The sequence below is a fragment of the Abramis brama genome (assembly GCF_963993115.1).
Source record: "Abramis brama genome assembly, chromosome: 1".
NCBI lineage: Eukaryota > Metazoa > Chordata > Actinopteri > Cypriniformes > Leuciscidae > Abramis > Abramis brama.
This window is the reverse complement of record NC_139963.1, coordinates 51722511-51747076: the sequence shown is the minus strand read 5'-3', so window position 1 is coordinate 51747076 and position 24566 is coordinate 51722511. Positions and strand designations below refer to the sequence as shown.

Here is a 24566-nt window from a genome sequence, read left to right as displayed (position 1 = left end):
TAGAACATTGATGCACAACTAAGCTTCACGAAGTTTCGCAACCTTTTATTTCGAATCAGTGCTTCGAAGTGCATGTCAAACTGAAGTCACGTGATTTCAGCAATCGCTGAAGTTGTAATTTCCTATAAAGTTCTTAACATTCTGTCTATACGTGTTTTGCTACAAATCTGTTTACACAGATTTTAAGAGAAAATAATATTTAATGATATTGATTATACTGTTCTGTGTTCTCCTTGCATCTTTAACCAGCAGAAGGCCTCAGTGCGCGGAGTCGAGCGCTTCGTAAAAGAAAAATGTTTTCCAAACCTTGCGTCTTATAATATAAAGTCAAGCTGTGATGCCTAAAATAAATTACAATAATTGATAATCTAATAAGCAAGTATTAGTGAGTAGATAAGTTTGTGATTTAACTTCAACAGTGAAATTTTTCAATGGAACTTTATTGCCTATATTACCGTAGTATAACTGATATATTTTTAGTTTATTTGATAGGCTATAGGTATATTATGTATTTCTAAACTTATATACCCTAATATCGTTCACAAATCTAGGATCTGGAAGTTTTTTTTTATGTTTTTGAAAGAACATTCTTATAAAGGCTGCATTTATTTGATAGTCAAAAACAGTAATATTGTGAAATATGATTACATATTTAAAATGTTTCTCTATTTGAACACATTTTAAAATGTGACTGCAGCTTAACCAGTCTATATGCAGAATATCACATTATATGTTCCTCACTGTTCACTAGGATTATGGCAGACTCCACTAGAGGGCCACCTGGGGGGTAAAGGGGGTTGTTGGAGTGCGAAGGTGAAGAAGTCTGGCTTGAACTTGTTAGCGGCAGTAGCTGCTCTGTCAGTATGAACAGATATGAATAAACGGTTGGTTCGGTGACTCTTTGTGTATGTATGTAGTTTATTGGATACACTGCACAAGAAGAAACACTATAGCGTCACTCGTAATTGCAATCTCTACTGTTCACACCAAGAACAACAACGATACAAATAACGACAAAGATATAGTTCTAAAAATCGTTCTCAATGTTAAAGAATAGCAGAGTTCACACCACATCTAAAATGATAGTGATAAAGAGAAACGACATGGTTGGGATCACTTTTAAGAAAATACATTTTCAAGAAAATGGATATGAAAAACAATAGTTCATACCCTCTGAATAAATTATGAGAAATATTACCTCAGGTATTAAAAATATATTTCACATGTAAAAATGTAATTGTAGAGCTCTGTAATTAAAAATGAATGGAAGTGAATGGAAAAAATATGACAAGTAAAAATTCATTTGTAGAGCTCTCTGATTGTAATTGTTATTAGTAAGAATTAAATTGGTTTGCTCTCTAATTAAATTCTTACTAGTAATAATACAATTATGACGAGTAACACTGGGAACATTAAGCTAAAATGTCTTGCCATGCTAGGATTGGTTTGGTTGACTGTGACGTCACTAACCCCGCCCACACAGATTTCTTCCTGCTTTGTTGAAGGAAATGACAATACTCGACATGCAGGTATCAATTTAACTTTAAAGACACTGTTTGTGGAGCGTAATGTAATATGTAAATACTATACACAGCACAAAATGACCATTTTAGATTAATTAGGAGTGTAATTGTAACTGTACAATGGTTGGTTTCACTTTCATATGGAACCATATGGTGCGTCTAGATTCTGTATATTTTAAGTGCAAAATGTGCAATTGTATTGTTGCATACAATTGGCTAAACAAATTTCTGAAATGGCTCTTTTTTTTTGTTGTTAAATCAAATATGCTACGCAGAGTTGTATAGTCCAGGGGTCAGAAAGTAGAAGTCCTGCCATATGTTTATTCCACCCATGAACTCAGTCAGCTGATTTCTATCTCCTCGCTGAAAAACTGCTAGTTAGCAAATCCAGGTGATTGGAACAAAATTCTGAGCAGGACTTTTACTTTATGAACCTGGACTTTACACCTCTGACTACAAGTCAGCCAAGAGCAAAGAAATAAACCAGAACTGGACCTTATCTGAGCCACAAAATCTGTGTATATTAAATATGGAGTCATCTGAGCCTTAATAAGTTAACAAGCAGAATCACTGAAGGAAAGAAGAGAACAGAAAAAGAGACGAGCAGAAACACAAGAACTACAAATGACTTCAGACACAGTCTTAAGCCCGATTCGCACGGGATTAGTATTATATGGGGACCTCGTGGGATTTAGAAATTACGTGTGGTGCATTCGCACAGGATAACCGAAGCCTGTGATTTTACTCGAATTTACTGACTTATCTCCCGGATATGATGTCAATAGGCTATTGCTTGGAAATGTCTTGTCGTTATTATAGTTCTAGCTGTATGATATATCATAAACAGAAGAATGCTCCTCACCGCATGTTGCTATACGTGTCATTCCTCTCAATCTAATAATGTTTTTTCAGCTTTCTCTTTCTGCAAATTGTATACGCAGCATCTATTCTTCACGAAAGATGGATAAAAAAGCGCATGGGAAACAAAAACCTTGAAAAAAATATATACGACCCCGCCAAATCACAGAGATGCCGATTCGCACGGGACTAATATCATCAGTGTTCGGCGAAATATGGTAGGTCATTTGCGGGGGAATTTTTACTTTACAAATTACAGACATGGTCGATTCGCACGGGATTAAGATCACAGACAACCTCCGCAATTATTACAAATGACTAGAGGTCACCAGGTAAAATACTAATCCCGTGCGAATGAAATCATCTGAAGATAAAAAGACATTAAATCTGTGAAGATCTCAGCAGAGGAGGATTTAAACAACTCCACAAACAGCATTACCAGCTTCACTTATTACTGACCAGACTGACTTTATTTCTGTCAGACGTCTACAAAAGTTTTATTGAGAATTAACTGAGGATTAACTCTTAATGTGTTTCATTTGAAGTCACCATAAGAGTGATTAGTGTTTCCATTAGTTGGGCTCTTAACTCTGATTATATTTATCGTCTTTTTTGGCTGCTGTGACAGTGTGTTTGTCAAACACATATGTAGCAGCAAACAAAGCTACATTTAATCAGTGCAGGTTAGGTTGGTTACTTATTGATGGCTTTGTAATCATAATGCTATTGCCTGAATCACTTTTGTAATTTGTGTTAAAAATTTGTTTTGTTCAAATAATATATTGATATCATGAACCCTGTGTTACTGCAGTATGAGATTAAGCTGTATTATATCTTATAAAATAAAATACTTAAAATATTTTAACAAACATGAGAATAAAAATTGTTTATTTAGTATGACACACACACTTATCAACAATCAGCATATGAATCTCAACAATGGTGACAATCAAAAATATTCAGATAAACTGATCAACTCTGAACATTACAAAAAAGCTACTAAATGTCACTACAAAAACAACAGCAAAAAAATAAAAGCAAATATTTAAAATTAAAATTATAGGACAATTCAGCTGCATAATTTATTCATGTTGCAATGCATGCTGGGAGTTTTGTACTATGCTGGTACCCAGCATGCATTGCAGCAAGGTACTTTTGATTGTCACCATTGTTGAGATTCATACGCTGATTATTGATGTTTGTCAAAGTAGATTAACACTTAGTGCTCAAGTTTATGAAATTCTTCTAACTGATTCATAATGAATAATACTATATTGACATTTATAATACTGCTAGATCTCATACTGCAGTAACTCAGGGTTTGTGATGTGAAATTTTTAATGGAACACAATTGTTAGATTTGAAAAGCGTCAGTGGAGCAGGATACTTCATGATGATTATTAAACCATCAACAGGTAACCATCATCACCTGATCTCATTTCACTTTAGCTTTCTTTGCTGCTGCAAATGTGTTTGACAAACACACCATCATAGCAGCCAAAAAAGACAAAAGATATAATATGAGTTAAGAGCCAAACTAATGGAAGCACTCATCACTGTTATGGTGACTTCAAATGAAACACATTAGAGTTAAACCTCTGTTAATTCTCAATAAAAACTTCTGTAGACGTCTGACATAAATAAAGTCAGTCTGGTTAGTAATAAGTGAAGCTGGTAATGCTGTTTGTGGAGTTGTTTAATCCTCCTCTGCTGAGATCTTCACAGATTTAATGTCTTCTTTTCTCTTCAGTGGATTTCATCTGAGGCTGTGGCTGAAATTACTCCATATTTAATATACACAGATTTTGTGGCTCAGATAAGGTCCAGTTCTGGTTTATTTCTTTGCTCTTGGCTGACATGTAGTCAGAGGTGTAAAGTCCAGGTTCAGAAAGTAAAAGTCCAGCTGACTGAGTTCATGGGTGGAATAAACATATGGCAGGACTTTTATTTTCTGACCCCTGGACTATACAAATCTGATGCTAAGTTATTTGTATGTCTTTGAGCAAATCATTGTAATAAGATGCTCATATACACAGAAACACCCCAAAACAATCATTCAGTTTTTATCAGTATAGCAATTTATGTAATGTGTGTGTTTTGGAGAAAACCAACTCCCAGACAGAATAGTTTTAAACAACGGCATATTAAAGTATCATATTCAAATAAATGTTGTGGTGTGGTAACATGATCTCATTAGTGTGTGTTAAAAAAATAAAATCACTGTAATCTCTCACAGGATGATGAAGAGACAGAAGTCAGGAGTCAGAGAAGATGATCCACTGAAGACTGAAGAAAGAACAGAATATCATCATGTCCAGCAGAGAAAGCAGAGGTCAGAGATTATGAATATATGAATGATATTAATAGTTGAATAGACATCAGTCATATTAGTCAGTCATCTCTGGTTCAGATAATAACTGATTATCTCAAACTATAAGCAGCTGGGCTCAACTCAAACAGGATCATCATATAGAAACAGACTCAATGGCTACATTTAAAACAATCACTTGAAAAATAAAAATCAGTCATATCTAAAATGACAAATGGGACACCCTAAGCCGGTCTCATGGACCTAACGGACACTCGCACACGACAGCCTTTGTAAGTCAACAAGAGCGAAAGTGCATATGAAGTGTGCCATTTGGGACAGAGCCTTCGTCTCTGCGCATAGACAGGCTGTCACTCAGCGCACAGTTACTTGTTACTACCATTGGCAAGGTAGTGTCTGTCATTAGTCATTAAACTGTTCATTCAATGAACACGTTCAAAATGCGGATTCATTAAAAGATAGATGTATTGAAACAAGGTGTTAATTATTTTTAACTTTGAACTTCACTTTTTAAGGCTCAGCTGACCAGCAGTGCGTCACATGGGTAACGCTGAAGCTGATGCCTCACTTAATTCGCCTTATTCACCTACGTCCAGTGGTGGAGGAAGTACTGAATCTCAGTACTTAAGTAAAAGTACAAATAACCAGAGACATATTTACTTTAGTAAAAGTAGAAGTACCACAATGAAAACCCTACTTAAAGTGTAAGTTGCAGGTTAAATTTTTCACGAAGTAATGCAATGTGTTTATTAAACATAAAGATAAGAACCGCCCACCATTGTTTTTTATGCCAAAATGCTGATATAATATGAAAAGTTGGCACTTTTAACAGTGGTTTAACCGCTCCCGCTCCCTTCCACTAGATGGGGCGTGACGTCATAAGAGGAACTCACTAGTAGAATTACCGTACACTAGCAGCTATATTCGCCTTACATAACTTAAGAAAAGTTGGTTGTATGTTTTATTTGATAAAACAAATTATGGATAAAATAACTCCATTGTAAACATACTCGTGTGTGCTGACTTCAAGGGGATCGTGATCCTGCCTGAAATGAGAATACGCTATTCGCAAAACAAACGGGTTCAGGCACGTCAGATCAGCCGGTCGCAGGTCGAGCTGTTCCACTAAACTACTAAACGCGCTCACCTCACGGCAGCACACACTCTCCACATTCAACTGGGTGGCATAGCCCACACAAACACAGTGATGGGGACATCGATCTCTCTTTTTCTTTTCTGACAATAAACATCGCTAATTAAATCGTGAGAAATTGATAACACGTGGATTGAGGAAGGGTATTATTACATGACGTTTGAGGCGTCGATGAGACTAGCGATTGATGCCTGTGCAGTGTGTGCATCTCTAACGTTGCAGGCTTGCAGCTCTGATTTGGACTGACTTACTGTAAGTAAATAATGTCTTCAGTCGTTGTCCCTCCTTGCTATTCTACATGACGGCAATATTTTGAAAAGACTTGCTTGTTCCATTATATTATCCGGGTTAAGTTTGCACCAGGCTAGACTTGCTCTAACGTAGCTAACGTTACTCACCTGGCTAACCCTCCACTAATTCTCCTCACACCAAGCATTAATAACTCTTTGAGTGCCATGGCTCCCCTATCTCACGCCTGACCAGTTAAAAATTGTAGGGCTGTGGTCCATAAAGAATTTGATGGTTTCCCACATCCACAGTTGTTCTCCAAATAGCCGTAATACAGTGGGAATCTAGCAGAGTATGGGTTGCGAGTTCCTCTTGTGACGTCATCACCCAGTAACTGAAAAAACACGCTACCTTTGAAGAAACCCCAATAAATGTTATTTTAACGCATTTTAAGACAGAAATAATTAAATATATACATATAGAGCACTTTAATTTACACATTAATTGGCTGTGGTGGTTAACCTGCAACTTACACTTTAAGTAAAAAGTACCTGATTTTAAATGTACGTTAAGTATTAAAAGTAAAAGTACTTGCATAATAATTTATTCTCTTAATGTGTAGTTTAACATACAATACGTAGACCTACACCACAAAACTAGTTGAGGATAAATTATTTAATATTGGCCAATTCCAGAGTTATAAACGGGACATTTGCAGTAAAAACTTGAAATATAAATTCTCAGAAAATGCATTTAATAGCCTACATATTGAAACTGTAATATAGGAGTCCACACAGCAAAATCCCCAGTGTTAAATTAACACTCCTCAGTGTACATATGTGTCCACACTACAGGGTGTTAAAATTAACACTGAAGCAGTGTTTAAGTTAATGAGTTAATTGAGTTAACACTGAAGCAGTGCTGAAGTTAATGAGGTAATTAAGTGATTAATTAAGTGATGATTGGCCATTAGTGGTGACACCTGATGATAACAAGCAGACTCACTGAAGGAAAGAGAAACAAGAACAGAAAAGAGAAATAAAAACTACTGACTTTGAACCATTATTGCACTTATTATTTTACCAGTTTGACTTTATTTCTGTCATACATCTACACACGGTCTTATTTAGATTTAACAGACGTTTAGATGGTAATGTTTTATGGAATGGTTTGTTTCATGTCACCATTATGGTGACCAGTGGTTGCTTAAGTTGGGCTCTTGACCTTTATTTTTGAACAGTAGTATTTCTCTGGCTGCTCCAACTCTGTTTAAAAGTATCGTTAGCTCATGTTGATTTCAGAAAAAAAGCCGTCATCGTCTGTGCATTACCTTCCACATTGTGCACATATCCCTCGATCCTGTTGCTGTAACCTTTCAGCAAAACAGCTGGGGATTCTTGCAGTCGTTATTTGCCCATTTTTCAACATAATTCACTGTTAATTCCGGAAGAGATGAAACGGTAGTGTACCCCCTAGCCTCGTTTTGGTTTTCAAGATGGAGGCGCGGTGAATAAGGGGAATAGAGACCAGTGGCATTGATTCAATGCATTGACCAGTGTCATTCAGTGCATGGAAGGAGGGCCGCTGTGATATGTGAACAGTCCCTTAAATGTTAAAAGGATGATACGACAAATATTTCGCTTTCCTTGGACACGGCAACCTTTTCCCGAATATGACTTGACCTCAAAGACAGACGTAGAATCGCACACGCTCAATCCATCTCTCTCAATCACTGTCTAGGCTTGATAATTGCAAATCCAAAAAACCTCATTACAAATCACCACGATAAACACAGCCTTGTTATCATTATTAACTTATTAACATTCAATACACATGCACGAAATTCATAACAAGAAAGGTATAGCCTTATGAAAAAAGAAAACACGCAAATATCGTGGTTGCTATTGTTACTTGCATTCCTCTGCGCTCGACTTTGTAAGTAGCGCTGTACTACAATATTGCGGTTATCGCAACAGCCCTAAATGTGCGTCAGCAATGCTTGTTCCTTGTGTTTCTGCTTCTTCTTCGCATGTGTTTTGATCAGGAGATTCTGTACTCTTTCAGAAGATGTGTAATAGCTCCCCCCTCTGTTTAAGAGTGAAAACACTGGAAGCCGGATAATTCCGTCTATGGCAGGAAAAAAGTTAATTGGGAAGTTTCACTTAAAAGTGTCTAACTTACAGTAGAACAAATGCCTATACTTTATTGTACTTAAAAGTGACATACTATGCCCCTTTCCACAAGATGTAATATAAATCTATGGTGTCCCCAGAATGTGTCTGTGAAACTTCAGCTCAAAATACCCCCAGATCATTTATTATAGCTTGTCAAATTTGCCCCTTTTTGGGTGTGAGCAAAAACGCTCCGTTTTTTTGTGTGTCCCTTTAAATGCAAATGAGCTGCTGCTCCCCGGGCCTGTTCAGAAGAGGCTGATCCTTTACACAAGCTTCAGACACGCCAGCAATAACAAAACATGCAAATAGTTTCACTTATCCAGAATCTCAGAAATAACCAGTGGTGAGTGCAGCCTTACGGAGAGACTCAGGAAGAGAGACTCAACTTTTAGACACACCTGGACGTTTCTGAATGGTTAGTGGATACATTTATGTAGTTGTTGTGCAGTTACACACAATTATAGCAGCCAGAGGAAATTGTATTCTTAAAAACCTGACTTTCATTTTCAACCAAAATATGACGTCTGACTGACGTTTGATTAGTTGGAGTCCAACGTTTTCCTGACGTCACATTGGCATACTGTGCCTGCTGGGAAGTCTTTATATAGATGAACACTGATTAACTTAAATTAAGATATGTGATTAATTTGGTCAGTTTTAGTCCCTCCAAAACACAAATGTGAAATTCAGACCTTGAAAGCAGATGCTGATGCTGATGATTTCCAGTTTGGTAAAGATCTTGATGTCATAACATGTTGCTCATGTATGTGTTTCAGTGAGCGATATAAGGATTGTTCTGGTAGGGAAGAGTGTGTCAGAAAACAGTCGAGTGGGAAACTTCTTATTAGGACGAGCGGTGTTTGACAGTGAAGCTCCTCCAGGTGTTGTAGAGAGAGTCGGAGGAAGACTGAAGGACAGACGTGTGATGGTCATCAATAGTCCTCAGCTGCTCCAGACACACATCTCAGATCATCAGATCACACAGACTGTGAGAGAGTGTGTGTCTCTGTCTGATCCAGGACCTCATGTGATTGTTCTGCTCCTCAAACATGATCAGTGTTCAACAGAAGATCAAGAGTGTGTGGAGAAGGTGCTGGACTCTTTCTCTGAGCGGGTTTATCAACATACCATGGTTCTCACCACACAAGAACCGACTGAAACCAATGACATCCTACAGAAAATCATTCAGAAATGCTGCAGCAGACACTTCAGTCTTCAGAGAAACAGATCTTCTCATGATCTTCTGCAGACGTTTGAGGACATTGTGCAAATGAATGATGGACGGCACCTGGTTTGTGCTGAAGGTTCACAGTGTTTCACAATGAAGCAACAGGCCAAAAGACGTGAGTGTGATGATATTTGATGTTTATAGTGATAAATGAACAGTTTTTAAATGTATTCCTCTTCTATCAGTTTCAGAGGGAGAGAAGCTGAATCTTGTTGTGTGTGGGAGCGATGGCACATTAAAGTCCTCCGTATCAGAGCTGATCCTGCAGCAGAAAGACAGAAGATCAGGCGTGGAGCTTCATGGACGTGTGATCAGTCTGGTGGAGCTTCCAGCTCTGTTCAACACTCGGCTCTCAGAGGAGGAAGTGATGCGTCAGACTCTCCGCTGTGTGTCTCTCTGTGATCCTGGAGTTCATGTTTTCCTCCTCATTATTCCTGATGCTCCACTCAATAATGAAGACAAAGCAGAAATGGAGGAGATCCAGAGGATCTTCAGCTCAAGGATCAACAAACACATCATGATCCTCATAATGCAGAATTCAGATCATCAGACAGCAGAACTCAATGAAGAAACGCTTTCTGTCATTGAGAGTTTTGGAGGACGACATCATTTCTTTGGTCCCACCACACAAGTGTCCACATTGATGGAGAACGTTGAGAAGATGCTGGAAGAAAACAGAAGAGAGTTTTTCTCCACAGAGACATTTCTGGAGGCACAGATGAAAAAACTGATGAAATATGAAGAGATGAAGAAGAAAATTCATTCACAAGAGACACTTTTACTGTCACAAGGTAATAACCAGAAAATCAGTTCAATTCTAAAACTACAGAGCTTTTAGTTAGGATGAATAATATAATTAATTAATCAATAATATGATAATCTTTAAAAAAATATATATATATATATCTGATGTCTGGCCGAATCCACTTATACTGCTAATCTTACTACTGTCAGTCTTATGTTTAGTTCTGATAAGTTTCAGTTTAGTTTAGTCTTTAGTCAGTACTATGTTCCAGTTTTGCATGTATTCTGTGTTCCCCAATTAGTTTCATTGGTTGTTAATTAGTTTCACACACCTGTTTCTGTTCAGTTGAGTATCTCTTCTTGTATATTTAAACCCTTAAGCCCAATATTCCTGTGTCGAGTGTACGCAGTAGTCAAGTCAAGTCAAGTCATCTTCATTTATATAGCGCTTTTAACAATGTAGATTGTCTCAAAGCAGCTTTACAGAGATAAATGTATCATTTAACGTAAGAATGTTTTGGCTTTATAGCGGTTCTTTAATAAAGTTATTTTCCAGCTAAAGTTAGTTTTGATTGATTCGCTTCCGTCGCAACGATCATTTGTTTTTAAATTAGGGCCGCCAAGACGACACCATTCTCTCTACACAGACTTTAAACGCGAACCTGTGAGAAACGCTGATGGCGTTCAGATGCGCATTAAGAACGGGTTCTATAGTTATGTGCGTTGATGTGTGCATGTTTGGAATTCCCTAAAAACCAAGCCTAAACAAATTACTGGTGTTTCCTTACAGTTTTGATTCAGAATTTAATTTTATTTTATTAATTCGGGGTAGATACGCAAATTGAGTTTTCCCGACGATGCTTTATCTGTAGAGTGGGAAAGGGATCCTCCATAGGGAGAGACTAGTTAGCACTTCAGCACTGCATTGACATCGGGTCCAGGCGAAGGTCCTTCATCAGATCTGGAAACGGCCTGGATCCGGCAGGCTGCGGGAAAACCTTGGGATAAACAAAGACACTCAAATTAGCGTAGATGCCATTCTTCTCATGATGTAACAAGTACATCAGGATTTATGGGAAGTGTTCCCGGTTCCAGCTGACCTTATCTATGCAGCCTAATATTGAATTATAGAAGTCTATAATGTATTATGTGAACGCTATGTCAAAGAGATGTGTCTTTAATCTAGATTTAAACTGACAGAGTGTGTTTGCTTCCCGAACAATGGTAGGAAGACTGTTCCAGAGTTTTGGTGCTAAATAGGAAAAGGATCTACCGCCAGCAGTCGATTTTGATATTCTAGCAATTATCAATTGGCCGGAATTTTGAGATCGCAATAGACGTGAAGGACTATAATGCGTTAAGAGCTCGCTCAAGTACTGCGGAGCTAAACCATTTAGTGCTTTGTAAGTAATCAGCAATATTTTAAAATTTATGCGATGTTTAATAGGGAGCCAGTGCAGTTTTGACAGAACCGGGCTAATATGGTCATACTTCCTTGTTCTGGTAAGAACTCGAGCTGCTGCGTTTTGAACTAGCTGTAGTTTGTTTATTAAACGTGCAGGGCAACCACCCAGTAGAGCATTACAATAATCTAGCCTTGATGTCATGAACGCATGAACTAATTGTTCCGCATTTGTCAATGAGAGCATATGGCGTAATTTAGATATATTTTTAAGATGGAAAAATGCGGTTTTACAGATACTAGACACGTGACTTTCAAATGAAAGATTGGTATCAAAGAGCACACCCAGGTTCCTAACCGACGACGAAGACCTAACAGAGCAGCCATCGAGTGTTAGACAGTATTCTAGGTTATTACGTGAGGACGTTTTTTGTCCAATAATTAGAATCTCTGTTTTTTCAGAATTTAGAAGTAGGAAATTACGAGTCATCCAATTTTTTATATCAGCTATGCATTCTGTTAATTTAGTGAATTGGTAAGTTTCGTTAGGTTTTGAAGAAATATAGAGCTGAGTATCGTCGGCATAACAGTGGAAGCTAATTCCATGTTTCCTAATGATATCTCCTAATGGTAGCATGTACAGAGTGAACAGCAGCGGTCCTAGTACTGAGCCTTGTGGTACGCCATACTGAACTTGTGATCGATGAGACATCTCTTCATTTACTGCTACAAACTGATAACGGTCAGATAAGTATGATTTAAACCATGCTAGTGCAATTCCACTAATGCCAACATAGTTTTCTAGTCTATTTAAAAGAATGTTGTGGTCAATGGTGTCAAACGCAGCACTAAGATCGAGTAACACTAATAGAGAGACACAACCACGATCGGATGATAAGAGCAAATCATTTGTTACTCTAATGAGAGCAGTCTCGGTACTATGGTACGGTCTAAATCCAGACTGGAAATCCTCGCAGATATCATTTCTTTCTAGAAAGGAACATAGTTGTGAAGATACTGCCTTTTCTAGTATTTTTGACAGAAAAGGTAGATTCGAGATCGGCCTGTAATTGACTAATTCTGAAGGATCAAGTTGCATTTTTTTAACAAGCGGTTTAATCATAGCCAGCTTAAAGTTTTTTGGTACGTATCCTAGAGACAAAGACGAATTAATGATATTAAGAAGAGGATCTATGACCTCTGGAAGCATCTCTTTCAGTAGCTTAGTCGGTATAGAGTCTAACATACATGTTGTAGATTTAGATGATTTAACGAGTTTAGTAAATTCTTCCTCTCCTATAGCAACGAATGAATCAAATCTTTCCTCAGGGAGGCTACAATGCACTGCCTGATGCGATACTGTAGTAGACGGTTGCATAGTTATAATTTTATCCCTGATATTATCAATCTTATAAGTGAAGAAGTTCATAAAGTCATTACTGCTGTGCTGCTTGGAAACTTCTGGGCTTGAAGCTTTCTTTTTCGTTAGTTTAGCCACTGTTTCAAATAAATACCTAGGATTATGTTTATTTTCTTCTAATAGGTTTGAAAAATAAGCAGATCTAGCAGCTTTTAAAGCCTCTCTGTAAGCAATCGAGCTCTCTTTCCATGAAATGCGAAATACCTCTAGTTTTGTTTTCTTCCAGTTGCGCTCCATTTTTCTGGCTGCTCTCTTAAGGGCCCGAGTGTGCTCGTTGTACCACGGCGTTGGATTATTTTCTTTAATCTTCTTTAAGCGCAAAGGAGCAACTGTGTCTAAAGTGCTGGAAAAGAGAGAGTTAAAAGTTTCTGTTGCAATATCAAGTTCTTCTAAGCTATCCGGGATGCTAAAATGATGAAACTGATCAGGAAGATTATTAATAAAGCAATCTTTAGTGGCAGAAGTGATAGTTCTAACATATTTGTAACACGGAGTCGGCTTTGCAGCCTTGGCTAAATGTAATTTACACGAGACTAGATAATGATCTGAGATGTCATCGCTCTGCTGCAGAATTTCAACGGCATCAACATCTATTCCGTGTGATAATATTAGATCTAGAGTATGATTACGACGATGAGTAGGTCCTGACACGTGTTGTCTAACTCCAATTGAGTTTACAATGTCTTTAAATGCCAAACCCAATGCATCTTTTTCATTATCGATGTGTATATTAAAATCACCAACAATTAGTACTTTATCTGCAGCCAATATTAATTCTGATAGAAAGTCCGCAAATTCTTTGATAAAGTCTGTATGGTGCCCTGGTGGCCTGTATACAGTAGCCAGCACAAATCTCAAACGTGATTTATCATTTATACTATATATTTTTACATTAAGCACCAATGCTTCAAAAGAATTATATTCGAAACTTGATTTCTTAGTGGTTTTGAAAATATTACTATAAATTACAGCAACACCACCCCCTTTGCGTTTCAGACGAGGTTCATGTTTATAACAGTAATCTTGCGGGGTTGATTCATTTAAAGTAATGTAATCGTTTGGTTTTAGCCAGGTTTCTGTCAAACACAGCACATCTAGGTTATTATCTGAAATCATATCATTAACAATGAGTGCTTTTGAAGTAAGCGATCGAATATTCAGCAACCCAAGCTTTAGCATTTGCTCATCTGTATTATAGCTGTTTTTTATTTGTTGAACATCAATTAAATTTTTAACCTTAGATAGGTTTAAACATTTTTTGGATTTCCAAATTCGGGGAACAGACACAGTCTCTATATGATGATATCTAGGTGAAAGAGGCTCTATGTGATAGGATTTATCTGACCTTGGTGACGTGAGGCCGCTAGCAGACGGTCGGTTTAGCCAGTCTGTCTGCTTCCTGACCTGGTGCCCAATTTGTCATGTTTGAGCTCTAAGACTATGAGCCATATTACTAGAGAGAAGAGCAGCACCATCCCAGGAGGGATGAATACCATCTCTTTTCAACAGGTCAGGTTTGCCCCAAAAACTTTTCCAATTGTCTATGAATTCTATATTATTACACGGACACCACTCAGACAGCCAGCGATTCAGTGAACACAATCTACTAACTATCTCATCACTCCTGCGAACAGGAAGGGGGCCAGAGCAGATTACAGTGCCTGACATCGTGCTTGCAAGTTCACACACCTCTTTAATATTAATTTTGGTGATCTCCGACTGGCGGAGTCGAACATCATTAGTGCCGACATGAATAATGATCTTAGAGAATTTACGATTAGCATTAGCCAGCACTTTTAAATTTGCTTTGATGTCAGGCGCTCTGGCTCCCGGCAAACATGTGACTATGTTCGCTGGTGTCTCTATTTTCACGTTCCGTGTGATCGAATCACCAATTACTAGGGCACAATCAACAGAATTCTCAGTGGGTGTTTCACTGAGCGGGGCAAATCGATTTGTTGTGGTAATCGGAACGGAAGAGTGGTTTTTTGATCCGCGACTAGAGCGATCCCTCACTGTCACCCATTTGCCCGGCTGCGCAGGCACTAATTCAGCTGGAACCGCATCATGTAAAGAGTTCACTATGCTAGGCACATCCAAAATAGTATCTAAAGCTCTAGCACTCTTACTATCCTCAATTAAGGTTTGGATGCGTGTTTCTAGTTCTGAAATCTTCTCTGTCAGCCTAACTGACTCCTTGCATTTATCACATATAAATCCTACATTGCCAACAGAGAAGCCTATGCTAAACATGTGGCATGAAGTGCAGGTGACAATAACAGGACAAGACATTACTCACCGTGTTTGTTGACTGATTATTACTTACCTGAGCTTTTATTAACTCAAAGGCGCGAGCGCGCGAGAGAAAAATAAATAAATAAAACAGCTGAGCGCACGGGTGGCGCGTTAACAGGCTAGCAGTAGCGAATTAGCGTGTTGTGCTAGTAGTAACGGAAGCTAGCGATGTCAATCTGAGATGTTGGGTAAGCTGTATTTAGTATAAACAACTACAAATTGTAGTAAATGATGGTTAAAAAAAAAAAAGAAATATGAGGCTAAGACGGAGCTTACAGCACCGAAGCAAACAAACTCACAGCAGGCACAGCAAACTCACAGCAGGCAGAGAGGCAGACAGGAGCAATCGATCAGCCAGTAGGTACGGCGTAGCCTATGAATAATTGTGTACCCTTTGCCGTACCCTGGCACGCTCCCCTCTGAAAATGTAACTGCATGTCGCGATGATGCAGACCGTAAGATCTGTGATTTGTCGGCTTGGTAGCATCGTATTTCCTCCTACGCATTTCATGGGTTGTACTTACCATCTCCTCTGACGCCTTCTCTCCTTTCTGCATTTTTGGTTTAAGTCATTTCAGTAAAAGTAACTGTTTTTTAACACTAACACAATCAGCTCCAATTCCAACATGATCCACTCAGTTTCAGTCGCCATTGTTTGTAGTAGCCTAAACTCTAAACAGCGGCGAACAAACTCAACACAGAGGCACATAGAAACCCCATCACCTACTAGCGTTTTGGCGGTATAAGTGCAGAGTATTACTGACAGAACACAGATGTATAAATGCTCCTGACTGTGTCGGCTATGTGCGCAGCCTACGATGTGAGTTTCGGTGGACACTCTGTGCAGAAGTATAAAGTCTTGCATGTTTGGTTAGTGGTTATCATTCCTTTTCCTGTATTATCCCGAGTGTCTGTTTTTTTAAAGAAATTATATTAATTAAATTCTCTGTAATCGCGGTTACTGCCCAGCATAGCGTAAGAAAACGCAAGACCTAGATTAGATTATTTGTGGGGTTTTTTTTGCTCTTTTGTTTCCCCACCATGGACTTTTCAGGCGTACAACTGCTCTGCCTGGAGCAGGAGCAATAAAGCCTGGAGGACCATACCAAAGATTTTTTAGACCTGGCGTGCCTCACAAACTTTCCAGACCACACACGATGCACATTTTTCAGAACCAGCCTGAACAAGTGCACAAAGGCATGTCTGCCTGGGGAATTTCGTAGCGTTTGTGGAGTGGGTGCTGGTAAACTATGGGTCCCCATTCCCAGCTCCAAGTCTCGTGTGTCCCCGCTGGTTCAGCCCAGCTCCAAGTCTTCTGTGTCTCCACTGGTCCCACCGAGCTCTAAGTCTCCTGTGTCTCTGAGGATCTTGCCCAGCCTCCATCTTCCACCTCCTCTTTCAATAACAGACAGTTCCTCAGCCACGCCACCACTGTTTCCCTTCAAGCCCTTGACGTCTCCTCTGTCGCCACTCTGCTGTGTGGATTTTCCTCAGGTCTGGTCTCCAGCTCCGCCTAGTCAAGAGGATCCCTTGACTCCCTCAGCTGTACCTGGGCCCATCGTCCTTATGGCTCCACCGACTCACTTGTCCCTCCAGCTCTACTTTGATCAGATGTATCTCTGCCTCCATCCCGATCTTCTGGGCCTTCAGCTGTGCTTTGTCCCTCCAAAATGGCTCCGTCAGGCTCCGCTTTTCTTCTGGCTCTGACTTGTTCCTCAGTCCCACCGCCTCCGCCTCAGTCCTCTGGTGTCTGTATTAGTGTGTGGACTCACCTGTGTGGCATGGCGGTGTGTTTAGATTATGGCTGTAGGGTGAGCATGTGGAGAAACTTTCATCACCATCACCATCTTCATCATCTTCTGTTAATGCTGTCTGAGGTATCTTTGCACGGCTTATGAAATGCATCTATTAAAGTAAGTGTTGGTTCTTTCTAAGCTTGTGAAATGGAACAATAAAGACATCCCATCATGTGCAATGGTTCAGCGTGACGCGTCTTCAGTATAAACCCATATGTCTTAGCCTGCTGCGGCGTTTGGATTGGTTTTTAAGTTTATACGCCGCAATACCCTGGCTCCACCTTGGTTGCTCATTGTTGTGGCTCCTCCTTGCTCTCTAGAACCATCAATGTTGTCTGGTCTTATTTGCTCTCTGACTCCGCCTGGGTCTCCACTTTCTTCGGCTTTGGCTCCATCAGTTGTCCCCCTGCTTTTGTCAGCCAAGTCTCCACCATGCCTCCTCCTCCCCCCTTGACTCTACAGTGCACCATCGTCCTGGCTGTTCTCTGGGTCCCTGTCTGGCTACTCCTGCTCCCCGGTCCTCCCTGGATCCTCCCACCATCATCACCCCTTGGTCTCTCCCACTATCATCTCTGCCAGTTTCCTGCACAGCAAGAACTCCAGTGTTAAATTAACACTCCTGGGAGTGTATATGAGTCCACACTCAAGAGTGTAAAGTGTTTAAATATGAGTGTTAAATTAACACTCAAGAGTGTTAAAGTTAATGAGATAATTAAGTGATTAATTTAGTGATGATTGAGCATTATTGAAGACACCTGATGATAACAAGCAGAATCACTAAAGGAGAAAATCACAAATTGTAAGCCACCATTATGGTGATTTGTGTTTGCTTTAGTTGGGCTCTTGACCCTTATATGTTTACTTTAGATTTTACTTGTCTGCTGTTATTGATTTATAACAGTCAGATGAACAAAGAGACAATGTGATCTGATGGTGTTGGTTATGTTTTGACATAATCATGTTGTGATCCATAAAACGAAACTTATTGAGATGGCTTAGCTTGTTAATTACAGCAACTCTGTGGTTTTACAGTATATAATTTTCAGTATTTTTCATATAATCCAAAAATATTTCATAAACATTGTTCTGATCAAAATATGTTAGAATGAATTTATTTAGAAACACAGACATCAATAATCAGCCTGTGAATCTCAATAATGGTGACAATAAAAAAGCATGTTGCAGTGGCTGCCACCAATCACAACTCATTAATGGTTCTCATCATGCATTGCGGTATGAATAAATTATGATCTGAATTGTCTATGTAATTTACTTTTCCTAATTGAATATTCTGCTCATCACCATTATTGAGATGCATTGACTGAATCTTGACGTCTGTGTGTGTCTAAAAAAATGATTTTTGCAGAATCAGTTATGCTGTAACCAACAACATAAATCTAAGTCAGAAATAAGGATCTTAATGAGTTCAGTGATCAATTTCAAATGATGATTGTCATAATATAACCAACACCATCAGATCACTTTTTTTCTTTGTTCATCTGACTGTTATAAATCAATAACAGCAGACAAGCAAAATTTAAAATAAACATATAAGGGTCAAGAGCCCAACTAAAGCAAACACAAATCACCATACTGGTAACTTACAATTTGTGATTTTCTCCTTCAGTGATTCTGCTTGTTAACATCAGGTGTCTTCAATAATGCTCAATCATCACTCAATTAATCACTTAATTATCTCATTAACTTTAACACTCTTGAGTGTTAATTTAACACTGGAGTTTTTGCTGTGTGCCCTTCGCCCTGCACCCCATCTGCCCCAGGACCCCCACCCTCCCTCCCTCCCTCTCTCCCTCTCTCTCTCCCTCTCTCCCTCTCTCCCTCTCTCTACAGTTATTGTGTGAGGATGTGCCTTTCCGAAGGGGGGTATAATGTCAGGGTTATGTTTAGTTCTGTTTGGTTTCGTCCTCAGTCAGTACTATGTTCCCATTTTGCCTGTGTTCTGTGTTCCCTAGTTAGTTTTCTTGGTTGTTAATTAGTTTCACACACCTGTTCAGTTGATTACCTCTCTTTGTGTATTTAAGCCCTTAGTTCTCCCCAGTGTTGAGTCTTGCATTGATGTGGCATGTTTGGTTAGTGGTTATCATTACTTTGTATTCTCCTGAGTGTCAGTTTTTTTTAAAGAAATTATATTAAATTCTCCATTGTTGTGGTTACTGACCAGCATATTAACAGGCATGGGGTAAGTTGTGCCAACGCTTATTAAACGTTTTAAGTTATGGAACATGAAAAGGCACTACATTTTAGAGTTTGATTTGGTATAAATATAACAAAGAATATTTTTGACTCATCAAAATAATGAAACTGGTGAAAAGTGGTCCATCTTACCCCAGTCCTCTGATAATCTTGTCACTTGAATGAATGAAGACGGTTTCTTAAATTTCAGTATGATTTGTTCTGTTTTTAATTTTCAGTTTCATGTGAAAACCCAGATGAATTGAGGATTGTGCTGCTGGGAAAAACTGGAGTTGGAAAAAGTGCAACAGGAAACACAATCTTAGGAAGAGAAGCGTTTACAGCAGAAATATCTCAAGAGTCAGTGACTAAAGAGAGTCAGAGTGAAATATCTGACATCAACGGCCGACGCGTTACTGTGATCGACACTCCAGGACTGTTTGATACTGAACTCACTAATGAAGAGATCCAGAGAGAAATCAGACACTGCATCTCCATGATCCTGCCTGGACCGCATGTGTTCATCATTGTGCTCAATTTAGGACAACGATTCACTCGAGAAGAAGCAACATCAGTGAAGATCATCCAAGAGACGTTTGGTGAGAAATCTTTAATGTTCACCATGGTGCTCTTCACCAGAGGAGATTTCCTGAAGGACAAAACCATTGAACAGTGTTTGGGAAAACCTGGATCTCCTCTGATGAACCTGATTGAAGCGTGTGGAAACAGATATCATGTGTTCAATAATAATCAGACTAGAGACCGAACACAGGTGTCTGATCTACTGGAGAAGATAGACGACATGGTGAAAGCAAACGGAGGGAGTTTCTACTCGTGTAAGATGTTCAGACAGATGGAGAGAGAAAGACAAGAACAACAGATGAAGATCCTGATGGACAGAGTCAGAGAAAGAGAAGAACTGGTGGACAAACTAGAAGAAGAGAAAGAGAGAATGAGAATGATGATGGAGGAAGAACGACAGAATCATGACAAAGAGAGAAAGAGACGAGAAGAGGAACTCAAAAGAGAAATAATAGAACAAGAGAAACATCAGAGAGAAATACGAGACGAGATGAGAAAAGAACGAGAGACATTTAAACATGAAATAGAGGAAATGAGACAAGAAAAGGAAAAAATAAAAACCGAAAAAGACCAAATTAAGATGGAAATAGACACACTGGTGAACAGAATAGAAAATGAAAGACAGAATCATGACAAAGAGAGAAAGAAAAGAGAAGAAGAGTTTAATGCAAGAGTAGAACAATATAAAACACTAATAAAAGAGAGAGAAGAAAAGGAGAGTGAAATGCTTGAGCAGATGAAACTGGAACGAATGCAGTGGGGAAAAGAAAAACAAGATGAGAGACAGAAAAGAGAAGAGAAGAAAAAAGAAGAACAAGAAAAACTGAAATCTGAACATCACCAGAAACAAAGTCCAGTTACTGATCACACAGAGAGTAAGTTGAACTTCATAACTCAATGTAAAACATTCTGTTGAAATATAAATATGTTTGTTTTCAGTGTTTAAATATTTCTTCTCTGATTCTGACTTTACAATCATCATTATAGTGTGATGCACTTTTCTGCATCTGTAAGCTTGACACAAAACCAAAATCTGTAGCTTAAACTTAAAGATACAGACAAAAATCAACATTCAAAAATGAATTTATGATGATCTGTCACACTGGGTCTCATTCACTAACAAATTTTGCGTGAACAAATCATGATTCTTCAGTCAATTTTGTTTTAACAAGGTTAGTGTTTTGGTCAGGTTTAGTTTTGACATGTTATGTTGTAGCCTGATACATCTTTTCTCTGATAGCTTCACACTCTTTGCAAAGTATGTTGATTGTTTCATGTAGTTTATAGTATAAAATGTCTATTCAAATACAAACGTGTAATGTTAGAAACACTGGACATTTGCATAGATTAATTATTTCTCACTGTGGAAATGACTGAAATCAAATATTTTAATATCTCTGTATTATGTGCTGAATATGTGAATTTTCAAAGCTTTTTTTGGCTGCATTATAATGATTTCCTATTTCAGAATATGATCAAAGATTGTATATGTGGGCATGTTTAGAGAATTAATTTAACTATAGAAAATATAACATTTTAACTTGCTTGAATAAATTTTGCTGAACGAAATTTAAAACGTCAAATCAATAAAATGATCTGATCTTCCCATAACTGAACACAGCTGAAGAAGAAAACATGACAATTAATAAATTCATTAATGACACTGAATCACTGAAGAAACTCATTCAGAAATATGATTTGAGATACCATGTGTTCAACAACAAGACAATAGGACCTCATGATCAAGTGACACTTCTGAAAGTTTTATAGAGGATCTGAAAGTCTAAAAAGCTTTTTTTGATTTGTAGGGAATGTGAACATTAAATAGCCATTAAGGAATTAGGCTTCATTCTTTGAAAATATTAAATATGTCATTAATTCTTTCCACATTAGCAGTGAAAGATAACTTAAAACCGTCACTATTAATAAAAAATAGCTTAAAACATGTCAATTTGTATTGCTTTATCACTGGTTTAGCAGTGATACTGTCTGATTAATCTGGATACTGAATTGGTATTTACTATATGTTACTGTAACTGTATTTTATTAGTGCAGTAAATGGTAGTAAAATAAGTGATTGTGTGATATGTTTTCTTTTTTTATACAGTGTCAATAATACAAAGATTCCTCACCAACATCAAGGACACTCCAGTCTCCGCTCTCTCATCCAGACGGATTGTTCTTCTGGGCAGTGGTGGAGTTGGAAAGAGTGCAGCTGGAAACACAATACTGGGACAGAGAGAGTTCAGATCTGAGATCAGTGTGATGCCAGTAACCAGTGAATGTTCAGTGAAACACGCCACTCTTTCAGGCAGATCTGTGTCTGTAGTTGATACTCCTGAATTCTATCACAGACAGATGAGACGTGAAGAGTTAATGACAGAGATAGCCAGAAGTGTTTATTTATCCAGTCCTGGACCTCACGCTTTTCTCATTGTGTTCAGTGTCAGATTTGGAGGGGATGAACAGATTATTAAGAAGATTAAGATGTTGTTTGGTGAAGAAGTGTTAAAATACTCCATCATTCTCTTCACTCATGGAGATCTGCTGAGAGGAGAGGCCATAGAGACACACATTCAGGAGAGCTCAGCTTTAAGAGATCTAGTTGATCAGTGTGGAGGCAGATTTCACGTCTTCAACAATAGAGACATGAGAAACAGAGATCAGGTGAATGATCTACTGAAGAAGATTGACACAATGGTAGAGCAGAATGGAGGAGGACACTACAATAATCAGATGCTTGAAGATGATGAGAGATGTAGACAAAGGCAGATCTGTGTCTGTAGTTGATACTCCTGGGTTCTTTGACACACAGATGAAACCTGAAGAGTTAGTGACAGAGATAGCCAGAAGTGTAACCTAGAAATCTAGACGCACCCTAGCGGCAGCAACATTTATTTTGCAGCCAGGGTAGTCTAGCAACTCTCCGTTGGCTTTCGAGCTGAAAAAAAAACAAACTCATGTCAGGCCAATCACATTGTGTAGAGCCAGCCCTGATTGGCTGCTTGAATCTCAATTTAAAAGAACGTCCAGTTTGCGGTCTTTCTTTCTTTTGGCCATCGGTGGAGAAGAAGTCATAGCACGGTTACTCATGGTTCTTACAGGGCTTTCAACCGAGGAGGTCCTTCAGAAAATATCAGAAGCAGGCATAGAAGTAACCGGCGTCGAGATGAAAGGAGATGAAATAGACTTTTGGGCAAATGACACTTACTCAGATGATAATAATTTATATGTCACATATAAAACATTTAAAAATGAAAAGTTGGAAAATGTGAAAATGAAAAGGATTTAATAAATACAGATTTTAATTCAGTGTGTGTGTAATATATATAAATAAATCTCATTATAGTCAACGATTGTACCCTGTTAAAGCCAATTTTGTACCATTTTTGAAGGGTCCATTTTTGTACTCTTAAATAAAGGTACAAAATTGTCACCACAGGTACAAGACTGGTCTCTTTAGGTACAAATCATAAGGGTACAAATATGTACCCTTGAGGGTACAGCCCCAGTGACAAGCCATTGTACCCCTAAAGGTACAATTATGTACTTTATTTTCTAAAAGAGTGTAGAGTCGGCGGGCGGGCTTAACAATGATGACAGAGTTGCAACGGTTCCCTGCTACTTGTAAACAAAGAATGGCGGCTGCTGCTGGAGAACAGCGGTCTTTCCAATCGACTTTTGGCCGCGATTCTGGAGGACTTGGAGTTAAGCTTTTCTTTGAGAAAAGAACAAAGAACGGTACTTAAAGCTGCAGTCGGCAAGTCTGGCAAATTGACGGGACTTTTGAATGTTTACAACTCTCATGCCCCTCCCCCACCACCACCGAGCCCCCTCCCACTCGCTCGTCAGTGCGTGTGCACCAGATTTTCTGTGAACGCGACCGTCTCTTCAGCATCAAAGCATCATTTTCTTCTCCTTGGTTGTTTTGGACCTCCTAGCTCTGGTTGTTAACCGAGGAATTGGAAGCTTGTTAGTAGATTTTCTCTCCGCCATCACGCTTCGTACAATCCAACACACCTGCGAACTTCAGGCGTGTGCGTGTGATATTGTAACGTGCACGAGAGGCGAGGGGGTCGTGCCCATTTGTGGTCTCCCGGAAGATCCCCATCTGTGGCGTGTGCACGACCTGTGATTGACAGTCAGATCTCACACAGCCCTGCGCTGATTGGACCAGAAGAATCGGAAGCGGTGGATTTTTGCTAAATAAATAACAGGCTCCAGGAGGAGGTAGAAGCGTTTTTTTTCTAAAACTGGCTGATTTATGTTGTTCTGTCGGAGCATAGTGAATATGATAAAAAAATCTGGCTGACTGCAGCTTTAAGTCATTCTTAAAAAAGGAAAACGCTCTGGTTGGTTGTAGCGCTATCCTATTGCGTGCAGAGGGAATTTGAAAGACAACGGTTTATCCCGCCCCTCGGCTTGAGCCGTGCCAATAGTGAGTTGCCAGACCTAACATCTTGATGTATGTCTGGCTTGCCAGGCTACCAGAAGTGTGAATTTATCCTTTATTTTTCCTCAATGTTTTAGGAGTAAATGCCAGCTTATTGAGACCATAGAAAACCTCATTGAGGTGAACAATAGATTAAGTTACGCAATAAAGACAAAAGAGACATGAGAAACAGAGATCAGGAGAATGAT

At 38.8% G+C, this 24566-nt stretch overlaps 1 protein-coding gene across 2 annotated transcripts; it reads left to right on the top strand.

The window, feature by feature from the left end:
• The first annotated feature begins 1473 nt into the window (after positions 1–1473).
• On the top strand, positions 1474–23237 carry LOC311087128 (GTPase IMAP family member 8-like). 2 transcript variants are annotated; one of them, XM_084120378.1, is made up of 7 exons: positions 1474–1529; positions 2465–2599; positions 4618–4713; positions 9042–9608; positions 9679–10284; positions 19583–20800; positions 22033–23237. In XM_084120378.1, the coding sequence occupies exons 3-7, from the start codon at positions 4692–4694 to the stop codon at positions 22713–22715; spliced, it is 3096 nt and encodes a 1031-aa protein (XP_083976504.1). In that variant the 5' UTR covers positions 1474–1529; positions 2465–2599; positions 4618–4691; the 3' UTR covers positions 22716–23237. The 2 variants fall into 2 exon arrangements, with proteins under 2 accessions (XP_083976504.1, XP_083976503.1); XM_084120377.1 differs by lacking the exon at positions 2465–2599.
• Positions 23238–24566: the final 1329 nt, after the last annotated feature.